Genomic DNA, 14,729 nt, shown 5'->3' with positions numbered 1-14,729 from the left:
TGCAGCCAGCTGCATATTTGCAGCAGCACAGTCGATCTAAATCGAGATGTCAGCCTTTCGTCTGCCTCTGTAAGGATATCTGCACGGTCTTTAGTGCTTAATTTAAGTCAAACAGAGCAATGTCAGCATAAGAATGAGGTATAATGTATCTATTTACTCTAATAACGGACTATTTTGACTCCTACGACAGGTTTGGGTCGTAATTTCTGTTCATACCTGAAAGAAAACGAATGAATAAAGTTCTCTTAAAGCACGACTTCAGAACAGATCTGTTCACACGAGTGGTTCTTGCATGAGGCCCAATAAGAGGATTCCTGAAGTAACTGGAAGGGGAAACTAAACAGAAAAGGCAGGGATGAGTCAGAGCTAATCACAGCACATAAAGATAACCCTGACCTGCACAGCATCCGTAAATAAAGCTTCTGATCAAATGTTTTCCTCTTTCAGGGAGATGGACTTCAGAGATCCTATTTATGGGTAAGAGAGAACAAAGCAGCTTAATGATTCTTTTTTCCTGCAGCATCCATCAGCTTCATATCCTCCTGATTCGTAGAAACTTTTGATTATTTGGTTAAATAGTCATTGAGTTATTTTCACAGGGATCATTGTTGCCTTCAGTATTATTTAAGGGGTCTGATTTTGTCGGATCCTTAGACCTTTTTCCAAAGTATCACCCAGTTTCTTCCCCTCTGCAGCGATCCCTATGCTGACCCGTACTATGACTACGAAATGGAGGCTTTATGGCGCGGTGGCCAGTATGAGAACTTCAGAGTTCAGTACACGGAGGCTCCTCTTCCCTACCACTACACTGTGAGTATCCACACTCCTCTGCAACATTCAGAGTTTCTGATCTCTAGGCATCACTCATCTCATGAGGGGTCAGCTTTCCGTTCACTGCTGCTCAGCTTAAGTTATTAAGTTAAGTGGATTTTCACTTTAACAGCTTCTGCAGTCGCACATGATCCAGTGAGGGATCCTGCAGTGATGGAAACCAGTTGTAGGTATCGCAGATGATCCATGAGGTTTATAGGGGCAGATGTCACGGGGTGAAGGAGGGGGGTGGTCAACCAGCTCAACTCTCCACCGACTGCAGCTCCCTCCTTAAAGCTACGATGGGGAGCGGTACTGATGAGCCACAGCTTAGAGGCACAATTAAAAACTACATTTATTAAAAGGAGCTGGGATATGTTCAAATAAAAACACCACTCCAGCCAATCCCGTCGCCTGGTTAGTCGGCTCAGCTGGTCCCCGGTGCTCCCAGCAACGGACGTGGACCTAAAAAAAAGCAAAGAACATGGCGGCAGACAACTATGCAGACAGGAGGGTCCAGAGAGGGCCTGAGCCTACAGCTAACAGTGCATCAGGGACTCACAGCTTTCTGCCACTGCGTCCCAACAGCTGCCAATGCACTGCTCCAGCGTCTCTGGCCAGCCCAGGAGTCCCTACTGCCGCCTCTCGCTTGTCCACGTCTTTTTTTCCCCTCGTTTTGGCTACCTGGGCTCCTTAAAAACCATCCAGGCGCCAGTCCCAGCACCTGATTGGCTGGCGCCGCAGTCAGCCAATCAGGTGGATCCACTGACTTGTTAACAGAAAAAAACAAAACTCAAATCATAATAAACACAATTGTAACAAAAACAAAATATAAATAAAGATGCAACTTAAACCAAATGCATAACAGAACCAAATATAACAAGCAGTGGATCACAGACATGAGGCCAAATTCGGTTAAAGGAAGGAAAAATGCCTTTTTATGTCGCACTTTAAGCTGTTTTTCATTAATTATGGTAAAAAGAAGATATTAGGCCTTGTGCACATTTAATCTGATAATTTAAAAGTGTTGATAAACAAAAAGACTAAAACAAATCTTGCTGACCCGGAAAATGATCCGATCCGTGAGTTTTTGATCCGTTGCAGCTCGAGTTATTCTGACAGTGAGAGAAACTGAAAACCATCATGAATATTCTTCAGTATTCTTCAGTATTCTTCATTATTCTTCAGTATTCTTCATTATTCTTCAGTATTCTTCATTATTCTTCAGTATTCTTCAGTATTCTTCAGTATTCTTCATTATTCTTCAGTATTCTTCATTATTCTTCAGTATTCTTCATTATTCTTCAGTATTCTTCATTATTCTTCAGTATTCTTCATTATTCTTCAGTATTCTTCATTATTCTTCATTATTCTTCATTATTCTTCAGTATTCTTCAGTATTCTTCATTATTCTTCATTATTCTTCATTATTCTTCAGTATTCTTCATTATTCTTCAGTATTCTTCAGTATTCTTCATTATTCTTCAGTATTCTTCATTATTCTTCAGTATTCTTCATTATTCTTCAGTATTCTTCATTATTCTTCATTATTCTTCATTATTCTTCAGTATTCTTCATTATTCTTCATTATTCTTCAGTATTCTTCAGTATTCTTCATTATTCTTCATTATTCTTCATTATTCTTCATTATTCTTCATTATTCTTCATTATTCTTCAGTATTCTTCATATTGCGGCTTCTGTACACGTAACGTTTAGTTTCTGAGTTTTAGTTTCACAGCCGGCGCATTAAACGCAGGGAGCAGCCGTGTTAAAAGGCCGCCGATTTCCACTCTGACTGTGGAGCAGAAATCTGAGGTTGCATTAAACGCAGTTTCACCGAAACAGGCTGAGACTCCAGCTGTGTCAGAGCTGCACACGATTGGTCCAAATCAACTGTTTTGGGCGTTTTTTACGTCCTGCAGGGTCGGTGACAACAACCGTGGGTGTTTAGGACAAGAAGAGATCAGTAAGCAGCTTGTTTCCTTTTTCCTTTTCTTCCGTAGGAGCGTGAGCGCGAACGCGACCCGCGGGAGCGCCACCGAGACCGAGAGCGGGAGAGAGATCACCGCGAGAGGGAGCGGCGGCAGCGGGAGAGAGAGCGGGAGCGCGAGCGGGAGCGCGAGAAGGAGAGGATGCGGCGGAAAGAGGAGTGGGAGCGGGACCGGATGAAGCGCGACGAGAAGGAGAGGCCAAGGATGCGTCCTCCTCGGGACCCCAGAGAGAAGAAGGAGGAGGACAAGCTGAAGCCGCGCTCCCCCCTCAGCATGCCACCAAAGTAAGAGAAAGCCGTTTTATTTCGACCCTGTTGGTAAACCAGAGAGGGAAGAAGGTGAAAGTGCCTAACTCCTGGGTTTGGGTGGTCCAGACTACCTCAGACAGACGTTGTTGTTGTGTTAATGTCGAAGACTTTTTGTAAATAAAGGTTTTAACAACTCACTTCTCTGTCGGAGTTTCCGCTCTCCGCCATCTTTGTAGTCCAAAATGGTCGATCACCGAATGAATGGACTCCAAAGGACGAAATCCCATGAAGTTACTGCAAAGAAACGCGTGACAGCTGAGCCTTTCATGGCTTTATCTGTTCAAAGAATTGTTTTGTCCTTCGTGGAAAAAAAAAATACTATCCTTGTATTTGACAATTGAAACAATATTGAAATCAATAGCCGGAAAAGTCGGGGATCGACTGTTTTGGACTACAAAGATGGCGGAAACTCCGACAGCGAGAAGTGAGTTGTTTAAAACCTTTATTTTAATAGACTTCTTGGACACAATGTTACCCACGTTTGGGTTCCCGGGTCTTTACCTACGGGGAAAGTTACGCCTTAATCTCGAAATTCTGCTTTTAAAAGGAATGTTTGAAAGTGTTTAAAGTTTAATTCTGGGGCTAGCATGTTTTAGGCTAAATTGTGAGTTTATAAGCCAAATATTTGTCCGTAATACTGTTGATATGTGGTCAAACGGCAGCTCCTTCTTTACATTATGGTGGGATGATCTGGTTTTATTGATCGTCTATCAGATGCTGCACCCCCCAAACGTTTTGCATCATGCTTTTTTTTAAATTTGCAGCATGTGATTTGCATCATATTTTTTAAAAACTGTAGAGCTGCTTCATGTTTGAAGGTAAGGAGATCAGCAGCTGATTGATTTAGGACTTAAGATTCATCTTAAATGTAGCAACAGTTCAGAGCCTTTGAGTTTCCCATGAAACTGAGCAGGAGCGGGCTGCTTATTGACAGGATGCAGGAGGAAAACAACCTTCTCAAGCCGCTGTGACGACATGCTTAAATAAACTTTGTCTTTGTTCTGTTGCACACTCACACCTGCTGGTTCTTTCTGGTGTTTCATAAGCTCTAAGATGACGATATCTAACTAAAATTGAGTCGCATTAGTTCATAAAACGCAGTGCAGTCTGTCATTCTGCTGCAGAAACGTCTGTTTTTATGAGTGAACAAAGGATCAGGAGACATCAAACTGAGGTATAAGCTGCTGCTTTATTAGAATTATCTGCTCAAACTGTAATTATCCGGTCAGTTTCTAAAGTATTATCTTATAGCTACAACATTTGACTCCACCTGAAATTTCCTCACATTTCAGCTGATACTTTAGTTCAAGTGGAAAATTTAAGGCCCATTTCACCTTAAGTAAAACACAGCTTTAGTCAAGCCTGAATCATACAAACCTGATCTAAATGCATTCACATGGTTAATGACTTAATGCCAGTGGTTGCACATCTCTCCTGTTTTCACATACAGTCACAATCTGGTTTTGAAACGCTGGAACTTTCCATTCCACCGTTGGCTTCTCATCAGCCTTCAGGGCTCAAACAATAACGATGACGTTTCAGGCCCACATTGTTTTCTAACAGTGGCCAACGCCCGCTTTGTCCAGCGCCGAGTGACGGAAACGGCTCTTTCAAAGAATGTTTTCAGGTGGGTTTCAGGTCAGCTGGTTGAATATATTAAGAAAACAAAGGCAGAAATGTCAGGTTAAGATGATTAATGCTTTATTCTGCATTGCAGCAGAGGTTTACACCTTTTCTTTGCACTGGGGGTCATTCTGAGTTCAGCTTGTCATCCGAGCAGCCTCCCGCCAGATGAAGCTGTGCTTTCCAGTCATGTCAGCTGGGTTCATTAAAGCTACGTGTGCCAACATCCTGTTACCTTCTGTCGTGCTCCACCGCCTTTCTGACATTGTTTACTCCCTTCTCTGGCCAGTCCTTCCTCAAATGAAGTAATGGTTGATGAGAAGAGGGTTAAAAATAGCTCGGATTCTATTTTTACCTGGTGAGGTAACATGTTTGCTCTTGCATCACACCTGTGGAATCATTCACTGCGTGAGTTAAGCTGATATGTTGCATTGCACGGCTTAATTATGCAGCTTTTTCAGTCTCACTTCACTGGGAATATCCACTCCTACGGTTAATTTCCTCCAACAAATATTTGTCACACACAGATAGATAAACAGTTGAATCTTGAGCTCATTTTCACCAAACGAAATACTGATATGACTGCTGGGGAAAATCCCACCCCCCCCCAATGTTGTTGGTAAACTTAGCCGAGTGTAAGTGGAGCAGACGGCTAATGACTTCCTAAATCTGTCTGAGGTAGGAAATGTTTATCCAGAGCCCAGGAGTGGACGTGACACTCATCCTCATTTAGGCTGAAGGTTTGCATTTGATATCAGTCCTGATATAATCCTTCATTTAGTTGTAAATACAGAGGCATCTCTGGCATATTGATTGCCATAAACAGTCATTTCTGCTGAAACTCTAACTTTTATGAACCTCCTTTTGTTCACACCTCACCGTCCTTCAACATTTAACAAAAATAACCCCAAAACTATTAAAGAAAAGAGCTCATTGCCATCATTTCTGCTTCAAAAGCTCATAATTATCTGCATTCAGCTGTATAAAAACAACAATCTTCAGGGTTTGATTCAGTTAATTAACACGTTATTATACCAGAAGGGGCGTTATGTTGCTAAGTATGAATTAATTATAAAGATGTGCAAAAAAAGAATGAAAATGAAAATCAGCTGAAACATTTAGACAGTTGTCTGCAGTCTCTGTCTGCCCCGATAGTCTTAAAGCTGAGCAGAGAGCTGTTAGAGCTGTTCCTGCAGCCAGGTCCAGGATTCCACCATCTGTTGTTAACCAGCTCTGTGATCCTCCTCCTTTACTGTTAGCGCTCTGTCTGCAGTCTCTGTCTGCCCGGATAGTCTTAAAGCTGAGCAGAGAGCTGTTAGAGCTGTGCCTGCAGCCAGGTCCAGGATTCCACCATCTGTTGTTAACCAGCTCTGTGATCCTCCTCCTTTACTGTTAGTGCTCTGTCTGCAGTCTCTGTCTGCCTGGATAGTCTTAAAGCTGAGCAGAGAGCTGTTAGAGTTGTTCCTGCAGCCAGGTCCAGGATTCCACCATCTGTTGTTAACCAGCTCTGTGATCCTCCTCCTTTACTGTTAGCGCTCTGTCTGCAGTCTCTGTCTGCCCGGATAGTCTTAAAGCTGAGCAGAGAGCTGTTAGAGTTGTTCCTGCAGCCAGGTCCAGGATTCCACCATCTGTTGTTAACCAGCTCTGTGATCCTCCTCCTTTACTGTTAGCGCTCTGTCTGCAGTCTCTGTCTGCCCGGATAGTCTTAAAGCTGAGCAGAGAGCTGTTAGAGCTGTTCCTGCAGCCAGGTCCAGGATTCCACCATCGGTTGTTAACCAGCTCTGTGATCCTCCTCCTTTACTGTTAGCGCTCTGTCTGCAGTCTCTGTCTGCCCGGATAGTCTTAAAGCTGAGCAGAGAGCTGTTAGAGCTGTTCCTGCAGCCAGGTCCAGGATTCCACTATCTGTTGTTAACCAGCTCTGTGATCCTCCTCCTTTACTGTTAGCGCTCTGTCTGCAGTCTCTGTCTGCCCGGATAGTCTTAAAGCTGAGCAGAGAGCTGTTAGAGTTGTTCCTGCAGCCAGGTCCAGGATTCCACCATCTGTTGTTAACCAGCTCTGTGATCCTCCTCCTTTACTGTTAGCGCTCTGTCTGCAGTCTCTGTCTGCCCCGATAGTCTTAAAGCTGAGCAGAGAGCTGTTAGAGTTGTTCCTGCAGCCAGGTCCAGGATTCCACTATCTGTTGTTAACCAGCTCTGTGATCCTCCTCCTTTACTGTTAGCGCTCTGTCTGCAGTCTCTGTCTGCCCGGATAGTCTTAAAGCTGAGCAGAGAGCTGTTAGAGCTGTTCCTGCAGCCAGGTCCAGGATTCCACCATCTGTTGTTAACCAGCTCTGTGATCCTCCTCCTTTACTGTTAGCGCTCTGTCTGCAGTCTCTGTCTGCCCGGATAGTCTTAAAGCTGAGCAGAGAGCTGTTAGAGTTGTTCCTGCAGCCAGGTCCAGGATTCCACCATCTGTTGTTAACCAGCTCTGTGATCCTCCTCCTTTACTGTTAGCGCTCTGTCTGCAGTCTCTGTCTGCCGGGATAGTCTTAAAGCTGAGAAGAGAGCTGTTAGAGCTGTTCCTGCAGCCAGGTCTCAGTGAAATGAATATTTCCTTCCTGATGCTCCTGCTGGATGGTTATCAGAGCTCCAAACTGCCAGCGATCACACACTTCCTCCTCATTTCTTTCCATTTTGTTCCTGTTCTGCATCCACAACTTCTGGTTTTGGGGTCTTATTCCAGGCATTACTTATAATTACAGTCATCTGATGCCATGGTTGAGCATCATAAGAGATTTCCAGAGATAGGAGATGTGTTCCTGGCTAATATCAGATCAGATGTGTCGAGTAGGGTTTGGCCGACAAACTACTGCTTTATCTTTCGACAGATTAATAATAAGAGGTTTGTTTGTATTTCACTCAGTGGCATTTTGTTTGTAAATAGAACAAATTAATTCTGTTTATCCTATTTTTAGTTTGGAATCTTGACTCTCTTAAGAAAACATTTCATCCTGTTTTTTCTTGGGTGTGAAATTCAGGACATTTACAGAGTTTAGATTCTTATCATCCTCTGACACGACATCGGTCTGAGGTCATGAAGAAGCCTCTGTCTGTGGCTCATAAGTCTCTGATTATGAAATAAATGAAACGATAAACAAGTTAAAGGGAATTCCTACATCCTCTTGTTACAGTGACTGTGTTCACCTGTAGTTTCATCCAGATCATTGGCAGCCAACACGGTTTCTGCAGCTTCCACAGGCAAAAGATGAATGAATAAAAGCAGATGGATTTCAGTTGACCTTTGACCTTTTGGCCTTTGAGCCTGATTAAGCAGAAAAGTCGACGTTGAGGACACCTTAATCCTCTGTTTGAGGGGAATGAGGTGGCGTTTAGGACACATGCAGATCAGATATACTGCACCTAAGTCTGAAAACTCCTATTATGGCCAGTCGGGAATAGCTGTTCAGCAGAGATTGACCATCAGTTTCTGAACAAATGTTGATTTAATTTGAGTTTAACAGAGAGGCTGCTTAACCAGGCTTAGCTTAAATACTAAATTACACTGAGAGATGAGACATAAAAACAATCTGAGCGTCTCAGACGAATGATCTTAGCCCACAAAGAAAGCTAATATGCTGATGAAACTTGTTTAATTTCTGCATTAGTCAGACGGTGTAGCATGTAAATAACAGGGTACTGGTGACCTAATGCTGCCTTAAGCTTTGTTTATTCTGGCTGAAGGAGGAAGTTTATTTACCTCTACCGGCTGTGATTTTTGGTAAGAAACTAACCGTCACTGTGGGTGAGCCTCAGCTGAAACTGAACTGTTACTTTATGCTTTTACTCATAACTGAATCGGGCTGAATTGTGTTCGGTGTTAATGGAAAACATTTAAAACAGGGCATAAGTTTATGGTTAAAAAGGAGATGAACAAGTGTGACGGCTGCATTTCTGCACTGAAACCCTTCCTGTTGAGTTTCCAGTTGTCTTACTGAGGCTCTCATCCTTTCCAGTGAATTCTTTACAACCGGTGGAGGCGCTTTCAGGCAGGAACCGTCAAACGCTTTGGGTTTTTCAGAAAGGGCTCCAATAGGAGCTGATGGCTGATGTCAGATCAGTTGTGATGTATCTTTAAGGAAACTGCGATGACAAAATGTATGACAGGCTTTTATTCAACCGAGCTGCATTTAGAAATGTTTTATTATAACTCTTTACATGCATGATGTAAGCAGGAGCTTTTAATTAACTTCTTCTTCCACAAATTGTTAAAATTTAGAAACAATATTATGTGCTAAACCAAATCAAAGTTCTACTTTGTCAATACAAAGTGAAAATAGTGCAAACAGAGCCTGACCGAGGATGTCACTCTGCTGCCATTTATCATTTATAACCCAAGATGCTGCCAAACAAACCATTTGAGAGTGTCGGGGGCAGCTATTTCTATTTTCCTCCGTCATTCTGGCTGCTTCTCCTCCTCTTCTTCTTCTTCTTCTTCTTTAGGTTCCGGCAGGCTACATGTAGCAAAGGCGCATTACTGCCCCCGCAGGTCACAAAAGGAACTTCCTGGTTTTTACAGATTTTTAACGAGATGAGTTTAATCTCACGAGATCTCGTCACTTGGGCTGCGACGGATAAAATAAGCAAAAAATAAATGAATAAGACAAATAAACTAAATAATGAATAATAAACTAAATAATAATAAATAAAGGCAAATAAATAAAATATATTAAAATACATAAAATCATCTTAATGTGCACAAGGCATAATATATCTTCTTTTTACCATAATTAATGAAAAACAGCTTAAAGTGCGACATAAAAAGGCATTTTTCCTTCCTTTAACCGAATTTGGCCTCATGTCTGCACCTATAAACACGCCCAGAGCGTCTGTGATGCTTTAACCGCTATTAAGGACGGATTAATAGAAAGAGGCTTGTTTGGATTTCACTCGGTGGAATGGAACAAATGATTTTCTTAGATTCTTATCATCCTCTGACACGACATCTGTGGCTCATAAGTATCTGATTATGAAATAAATGAAACTGTGACGATAAACCAGTTAAAGGGAATTCCTGCATCCTCTTGTTACTGTGCTCACCTGTAGTTTCATCCAGATCATTGGCAGCCAACACGGTGCCTGCAGGTGTGTTCTAAAGATATCATTCATGGAGCTTTGAAAACGCTGAATCATGATCTGTCATGACAAGTAAATGAAGTAAATGTTCTGTCTGTCGATGCGACCACATATGATGCATCCGTCTTAAATTACACACCCCCTTACATCACCTCCTGAAGGATACCGAGGTGCATGTGATGAGTCTTTATGGGAGAAATTTAGTAATCTGAATGTCTTGACATGTTTAACTGCTGCTTGTTGAGTCAAACCACAACAAACATCCTCACACACATTTTTTACCTGGGGCTGCACCACGGTGCTGAAAGATATTTATGCGTCACTCCAAACAGTAGCTATGAGATCAGGTGGTGTTTCCAATGTTTATTACTGTAGCTGAAATTAAATTAAATTTTATTTATAAAGCGCCAGATTACAACAATTACAGTCATCTCAAGGCACTTAAATAATAAAGTCCAATTCAAGCCAATTGGAATTCAATTCATTGTAATCATAATCCAATTAATTCATATGGAGCCAATTCAAAAATAATATCCGAGCTAAGGAAACCAACAGATTGGACCGAAACTTGTCTTCAGTCCAATCTCCCGTCCTGAGCCTGAGGGACTGTGGAAAGGAACGACTCCCTTTAACAGGAAGAAACCTCTGGCAGAACCAGAACCAGAACCAGGAGGAAACCTCTGGCAGAACCAGAACCAGGAAGAAACCTCTGGCAGAACCAGAACCAGGAAGAAACCTCTGGCAGAACCAGAACCAGGAAGAAACCTCTGGCAGAACCAGAACCAGGAAGGGTGGCCATCCGCCTCGACCAGCTGGGGTTTGAGAAGACAGAAAAGAGGGAAAAGAGGGGGGAAAACACCATAACACCATTCAAAGGATACCTGCTGGAACAGGGAAACACAAGTTAATAACCACAATAATGTCACATGGACAGAAAATCATTTAGAAATTAAACAGGGGGGAAAAGAGAGCAAAGTGAGGAAAGGTGAGACAGATGAGCTCCCCCAGCAGGCTGGGCCTATAGCAGCAGAACTATGGGATGTTTCAGGCTCACCTGAGCCATCCCTAACTATAAGCTTTATCAGAAAGGAAAGTTTCAGCCTGATCTTAAAGGTAGAGAGGGTGTCTGCTTCCTGAAGCCAAACTGGCAGCTGGTTCCACAGAGAGGGGCCTGATAACTGAAGGCTCTGCCTCCCATTCTGCTTTTAGGGGCCTGATAACTGAAGGCTCTGCCTCCCATTCTGCTTTTAGGGGCCTGATAACTGAAGGCTCTGCCTCCCATTCTGCTTTTAGGGGCCTGATAACTGAAGGCTCTGCCTCCCATTCTGCTTTTAGGGGCCTGATAACTGAAGGCTCTGCCTCCCATTCTGCTTTTAGGGGCCTGATAACTGAAGGCTCTGCCTCCCATTCTGCTTTTAGGGGCCTGATAACTGAAGGCTCTGCCTCCCATTCTGCTTTTAGGGGCCTGATAACTGAAGGCTCTGCCTCCCATTCTGCTTTTAGGGGCCTGATAACTGAAGGCTCTGCCTCCCATTCTGCTTTTAGGGGCCTGATAACTGAAGGCTCTGCCTCCCATTCTGCTTTTAGGGGCCTGATAACTGAAGGCTCTGCCTCCCATTCTGCTTTTAGGGGCCTGATAACTGAAGGCTCTGCCTCCCATTATGCTTTTAGGGGCCTGATAACTGAAGGCTCTGCCTCCCATTCTGCTTTTAGGGGCCTGATAACTGAAGGCTCTGCCTCCCATTCTGCTTTTAGGGGCCTGATAACTGAAGGCTCTGCCTCCCATTCTGCTTTTAGGGGCCTGATAACTGAAGGCTCTGCCTCCCATTCTGCTTTTAGGGGCCTGATAACTGAAGGCTCTGCCTCCCATTCTGCTTTTAGGGGCCTGATAACTGAAGGCTCTGCCTCCCATTCTGCTTTTAGGGGCCTGATAACTGAAGGCTCTGCCTCCCATTCTGCTTTTAGGGGCCTGATAACTGAAGGCTCTGCCTCCCATTCTGCTTTTAGGGGCCTGATAACTGAAGGCTCTGCCTCCCATTCTGCTTTTAGGGGCCTGATAACTGAAGGCTCTGCCTCCCATTCTGCTTTTAGGGGCCTGATAACTGAAGGCTCTGCCTCCCATTCTGCTTTTAGGGGCCTGATAACTGAAGGCCCTGCCTCCCATTCTGCTTTTAGGGGCCTGATAACTGAAGGCCCTGCCTCCCATTCTGCTTTTAGGGGCCTGATAACTGAAGGCTCTGCCTCCCATTCTGCTTTTAGGGGCCTGATAACTGAAGGCTCTGCCTCCCATTCTGCTTTTAGGGGCCTGATAACTGAAGGCTCTGCCTCCCATTCTGCTTTTAGGGGCCTGATAACTGAAGGCTCTGCCTCCCATTCTGCTTTTAGGGGCCTGATAACTGAAGGCTCTGCCTCCCATTCTTCTTTTAGGGGCCTGATAACTGAAGGCTCTGCCTCCCATTCTGCTTTTAGGGGCCTGATAACTGAAGGCTCTGCCTCCCATTCTGCTTTTAGGGGCCTGATAACTGAAGGCTCTGCCTCCCATTCTGCTTTTAGGGGCCTGATAACTGAAGGCTCTGCCTCCCATTCTGCTTTTAGGGGCCTGATAACTGAAGGCTCTGCCTCCCATTCTGCTTTTAGAAACTCTGGGAACCACCAGGAAACCTGCAGCCTGAGAGCAAAGTGCTCTGTTGGGGAAATATCCAACTGTGAGATCTTTAAGATGTGATGGAGCTCGGTCATTAAGAGCTTTATATGTGAGAAGAAGAATCTTAAATTCTATTCTGAATCTAACAGGGAGCCAATGAAGAGAAGCTAAATGGGATGAGATGGGGCCAAGAGTCGGAACCTTTCTGGTCAAACAGAGAGAACTGGTTTTAACTGGGGCACTGGCCATTTTCCAGTCGTGGTTGCACCTTATCTGCCTAAAAAATGCGATGTTTTTGTTTAGCTTCTGCTGTTTCTCATCTGCACAAACCAAAAAGGCTGGGAATCTAGTTCAGAGCCTGTGCCCAAGTTAACATTAGATCTAATCTGTTTCAAACAGCTCTGGTTACGCCACCAAAAAACTCCAGAGACGGAACAAAAGCAGCTTATGTCAGGGGCTGGGGTGCAACCACGGAAATAACATGCTTTGATGTTCAAAGATTCAGTCCCTGAAGGGACCAGGCTGCTGCTTTTAGCCCTCCGGGCATCTTGAGTGCTGCTCCACATAACCAAAACTTTTAAAATGCTTGAAATCCTGAACTCTTTAGCTTGTAAAACCGGACCGACGCACCCAGATGATCAGCTGGGTTTGAATCCTCCTGCATGGAAACACTCAGCTGCTCTGTTCAGGCTCCAAAGTTTCAGTGAAAACAGTTCATTAATCCAGCTGAAGTCCCCGTAAAGCTGCTCTGTTCAGGCTCCAAAGTTTCAGTAAAAACAGTTCATTAATCCAGCTAAAGTCCCTGTAAAGCTGCTCTGTTCAGGCTCCAAAGTTTCAGTAAAAACAGTTCATTAATCCAGCTAAAGTCCCTGTAAAGCTGCTCTGTTCAGGCTCCAAAGTTTCAGTAAAAACAGTTCATTAATCCAGCTGAAGTCCCCGTAAAGCTGCTCTGTTCAGGCTCCAAAGTTTCAGTAAAAACAGTTCATTAATCCAGCTGAAGTCCCCGTAAAGCTGCTCTGTTCAGGCTCCAAAGTTTCAGTAAAAACAGTTAATTAATCCAGCTGAAGTCCCCGTAAAGCTGCTCTGTTCAGGCTCCAAAGTTTCAGTAAAAACAGTTAATTAATCCAGCTGAAGTCCCCGTAAAGCTGCTCTGTTCAGGCTCCAAAGTTTCAGTAAAAACAGTTCATTAATCCAGCTGAAGTCCCCATAAAGCTGCTCTGTTCAGGCTCCAAAGTTTCAGTAAAAACAGTTCATTAATCCAGCTGAAGCTGCTCTCAGTCACATGTTTCCCTGTTTCTTTTGTCAGAAACTGGGACTAAAATCAGCCCATTAAGACTACGTGTTAAAGCGTTTTCAGACTGTCGCTCTGCTCTAATAAAATCCTGATTTTATAACCACAGAATCACCGTTAAAGTAGCTGAAAGACGGCGTCTGAGCAGTGAATTCAGCTGAATTAGATGGACCAGGATCTCCCACAGAGGAGGTCAGAGGCAGCAGGACGTCTCTTCGCTTTTAATATATATTTGAATATATATTATAATATATTATAATATCGCAATTTTTTTTCTTTTTCTTTTTTTAAATCTATCTTATCTAGCACATTCGTTTGTTAATTACTAAATTACAAAACTCATTGCAATATGTCCTCTGAAACATGGCGCTTACACATTTAAAAAAAAAAAAAAAAGTTACTGTTAGGCGTTTATCATTGTCTCTGCTGTACTTGTCGACTCCGAGCGGTCGGCTGCTCCGTGATTCTGTGTGGCAGGAGGCAACGGCAGGAGGCAGCCGCGTTTCAATAACTGGATGGTAGCTTGCTAGGTGAGCCCTTAAATTCGTTGCGTTTGCTCGTTTTAATTGAACCGTTTTGCCGCAGATTTTACAGATGGCCTCATTAAAATCCCCCTTTTCATTTGGCTGAAAGCCGAAATGCTCCCAAAAGACCGAAGTAACATTTGGTTGTGATACCAGCCAATTGGCTGCGTTTCCCAGATTCGCTAAGAAGCTCTAAGTTAGCTCTTAGCACTAAGAGCTTCTTAGGAGCAGTCTAAGTTAGCGCTTAGCTCTAAGAACTCTGTGTTAGATCTTAGCGCTAAGAGCTTCTTAGGAGTGGTCTAAGTTAGCGCTAAGAATTCTGTGTTAGCTCTTAGCGCTAAGAGCTTCTTAGGAGCGCTAACTCTTAGCGCTAAGAGCTTCTTAGGAGCGCTAACTCTTAGCGCTAAGAGCTTCTTAGGAGTGCTA

At 43.6% G+C, this 14,729-nt stretch overlaps 1 protein-coding gene across 1 annotated transcript in view; it reads left to right on the top strand.

Annotated features, from left to right (window-relative positions):
- zc3h18 (zinc finger CCCH-type containing 18) overlaps positions 1–14,729 on the top strand; it is a 43,501-nt gene that overhangs the window by 11,677 nt on the left and 17,095 nt on the right. The window contains exons 7-9 of the mRNA XM_072386735.1: positions 448–477; positions 696–810; positions 2,815–3,086. Coding sequence (XP_072242836.1) covers positions 448–477; positions 696–810; positions 2,815–3,086 — 417 coding nt within the window. The remainder of the gene's footprint in view (positions 1–447; positions 478–695; positions 811–2,814; positions 3,087–14,729) is intronic.

The sequence above is a fragment of the Leuresthes tenuis genome, unplaced genomic scaffold (genome assembly GCF_036924035.1).
Source record: "Leuresthes tenuis unplaced genomic scaffold, fLeuTen1.0.hap1 SCAF_5, whole genome shotgun sequence".
NCBI lineage: Eukaryota > Metazoa > Chordata > Actinopteri > Atheriniformes > Atherinopsidae > Leuresthes > Leuresthes tenuis.
The sequence above is the reverse complement of the archived record's forward strand: the minus strand, read 5'-3'. Positions and strand labels throughout refer to the sequence as shown.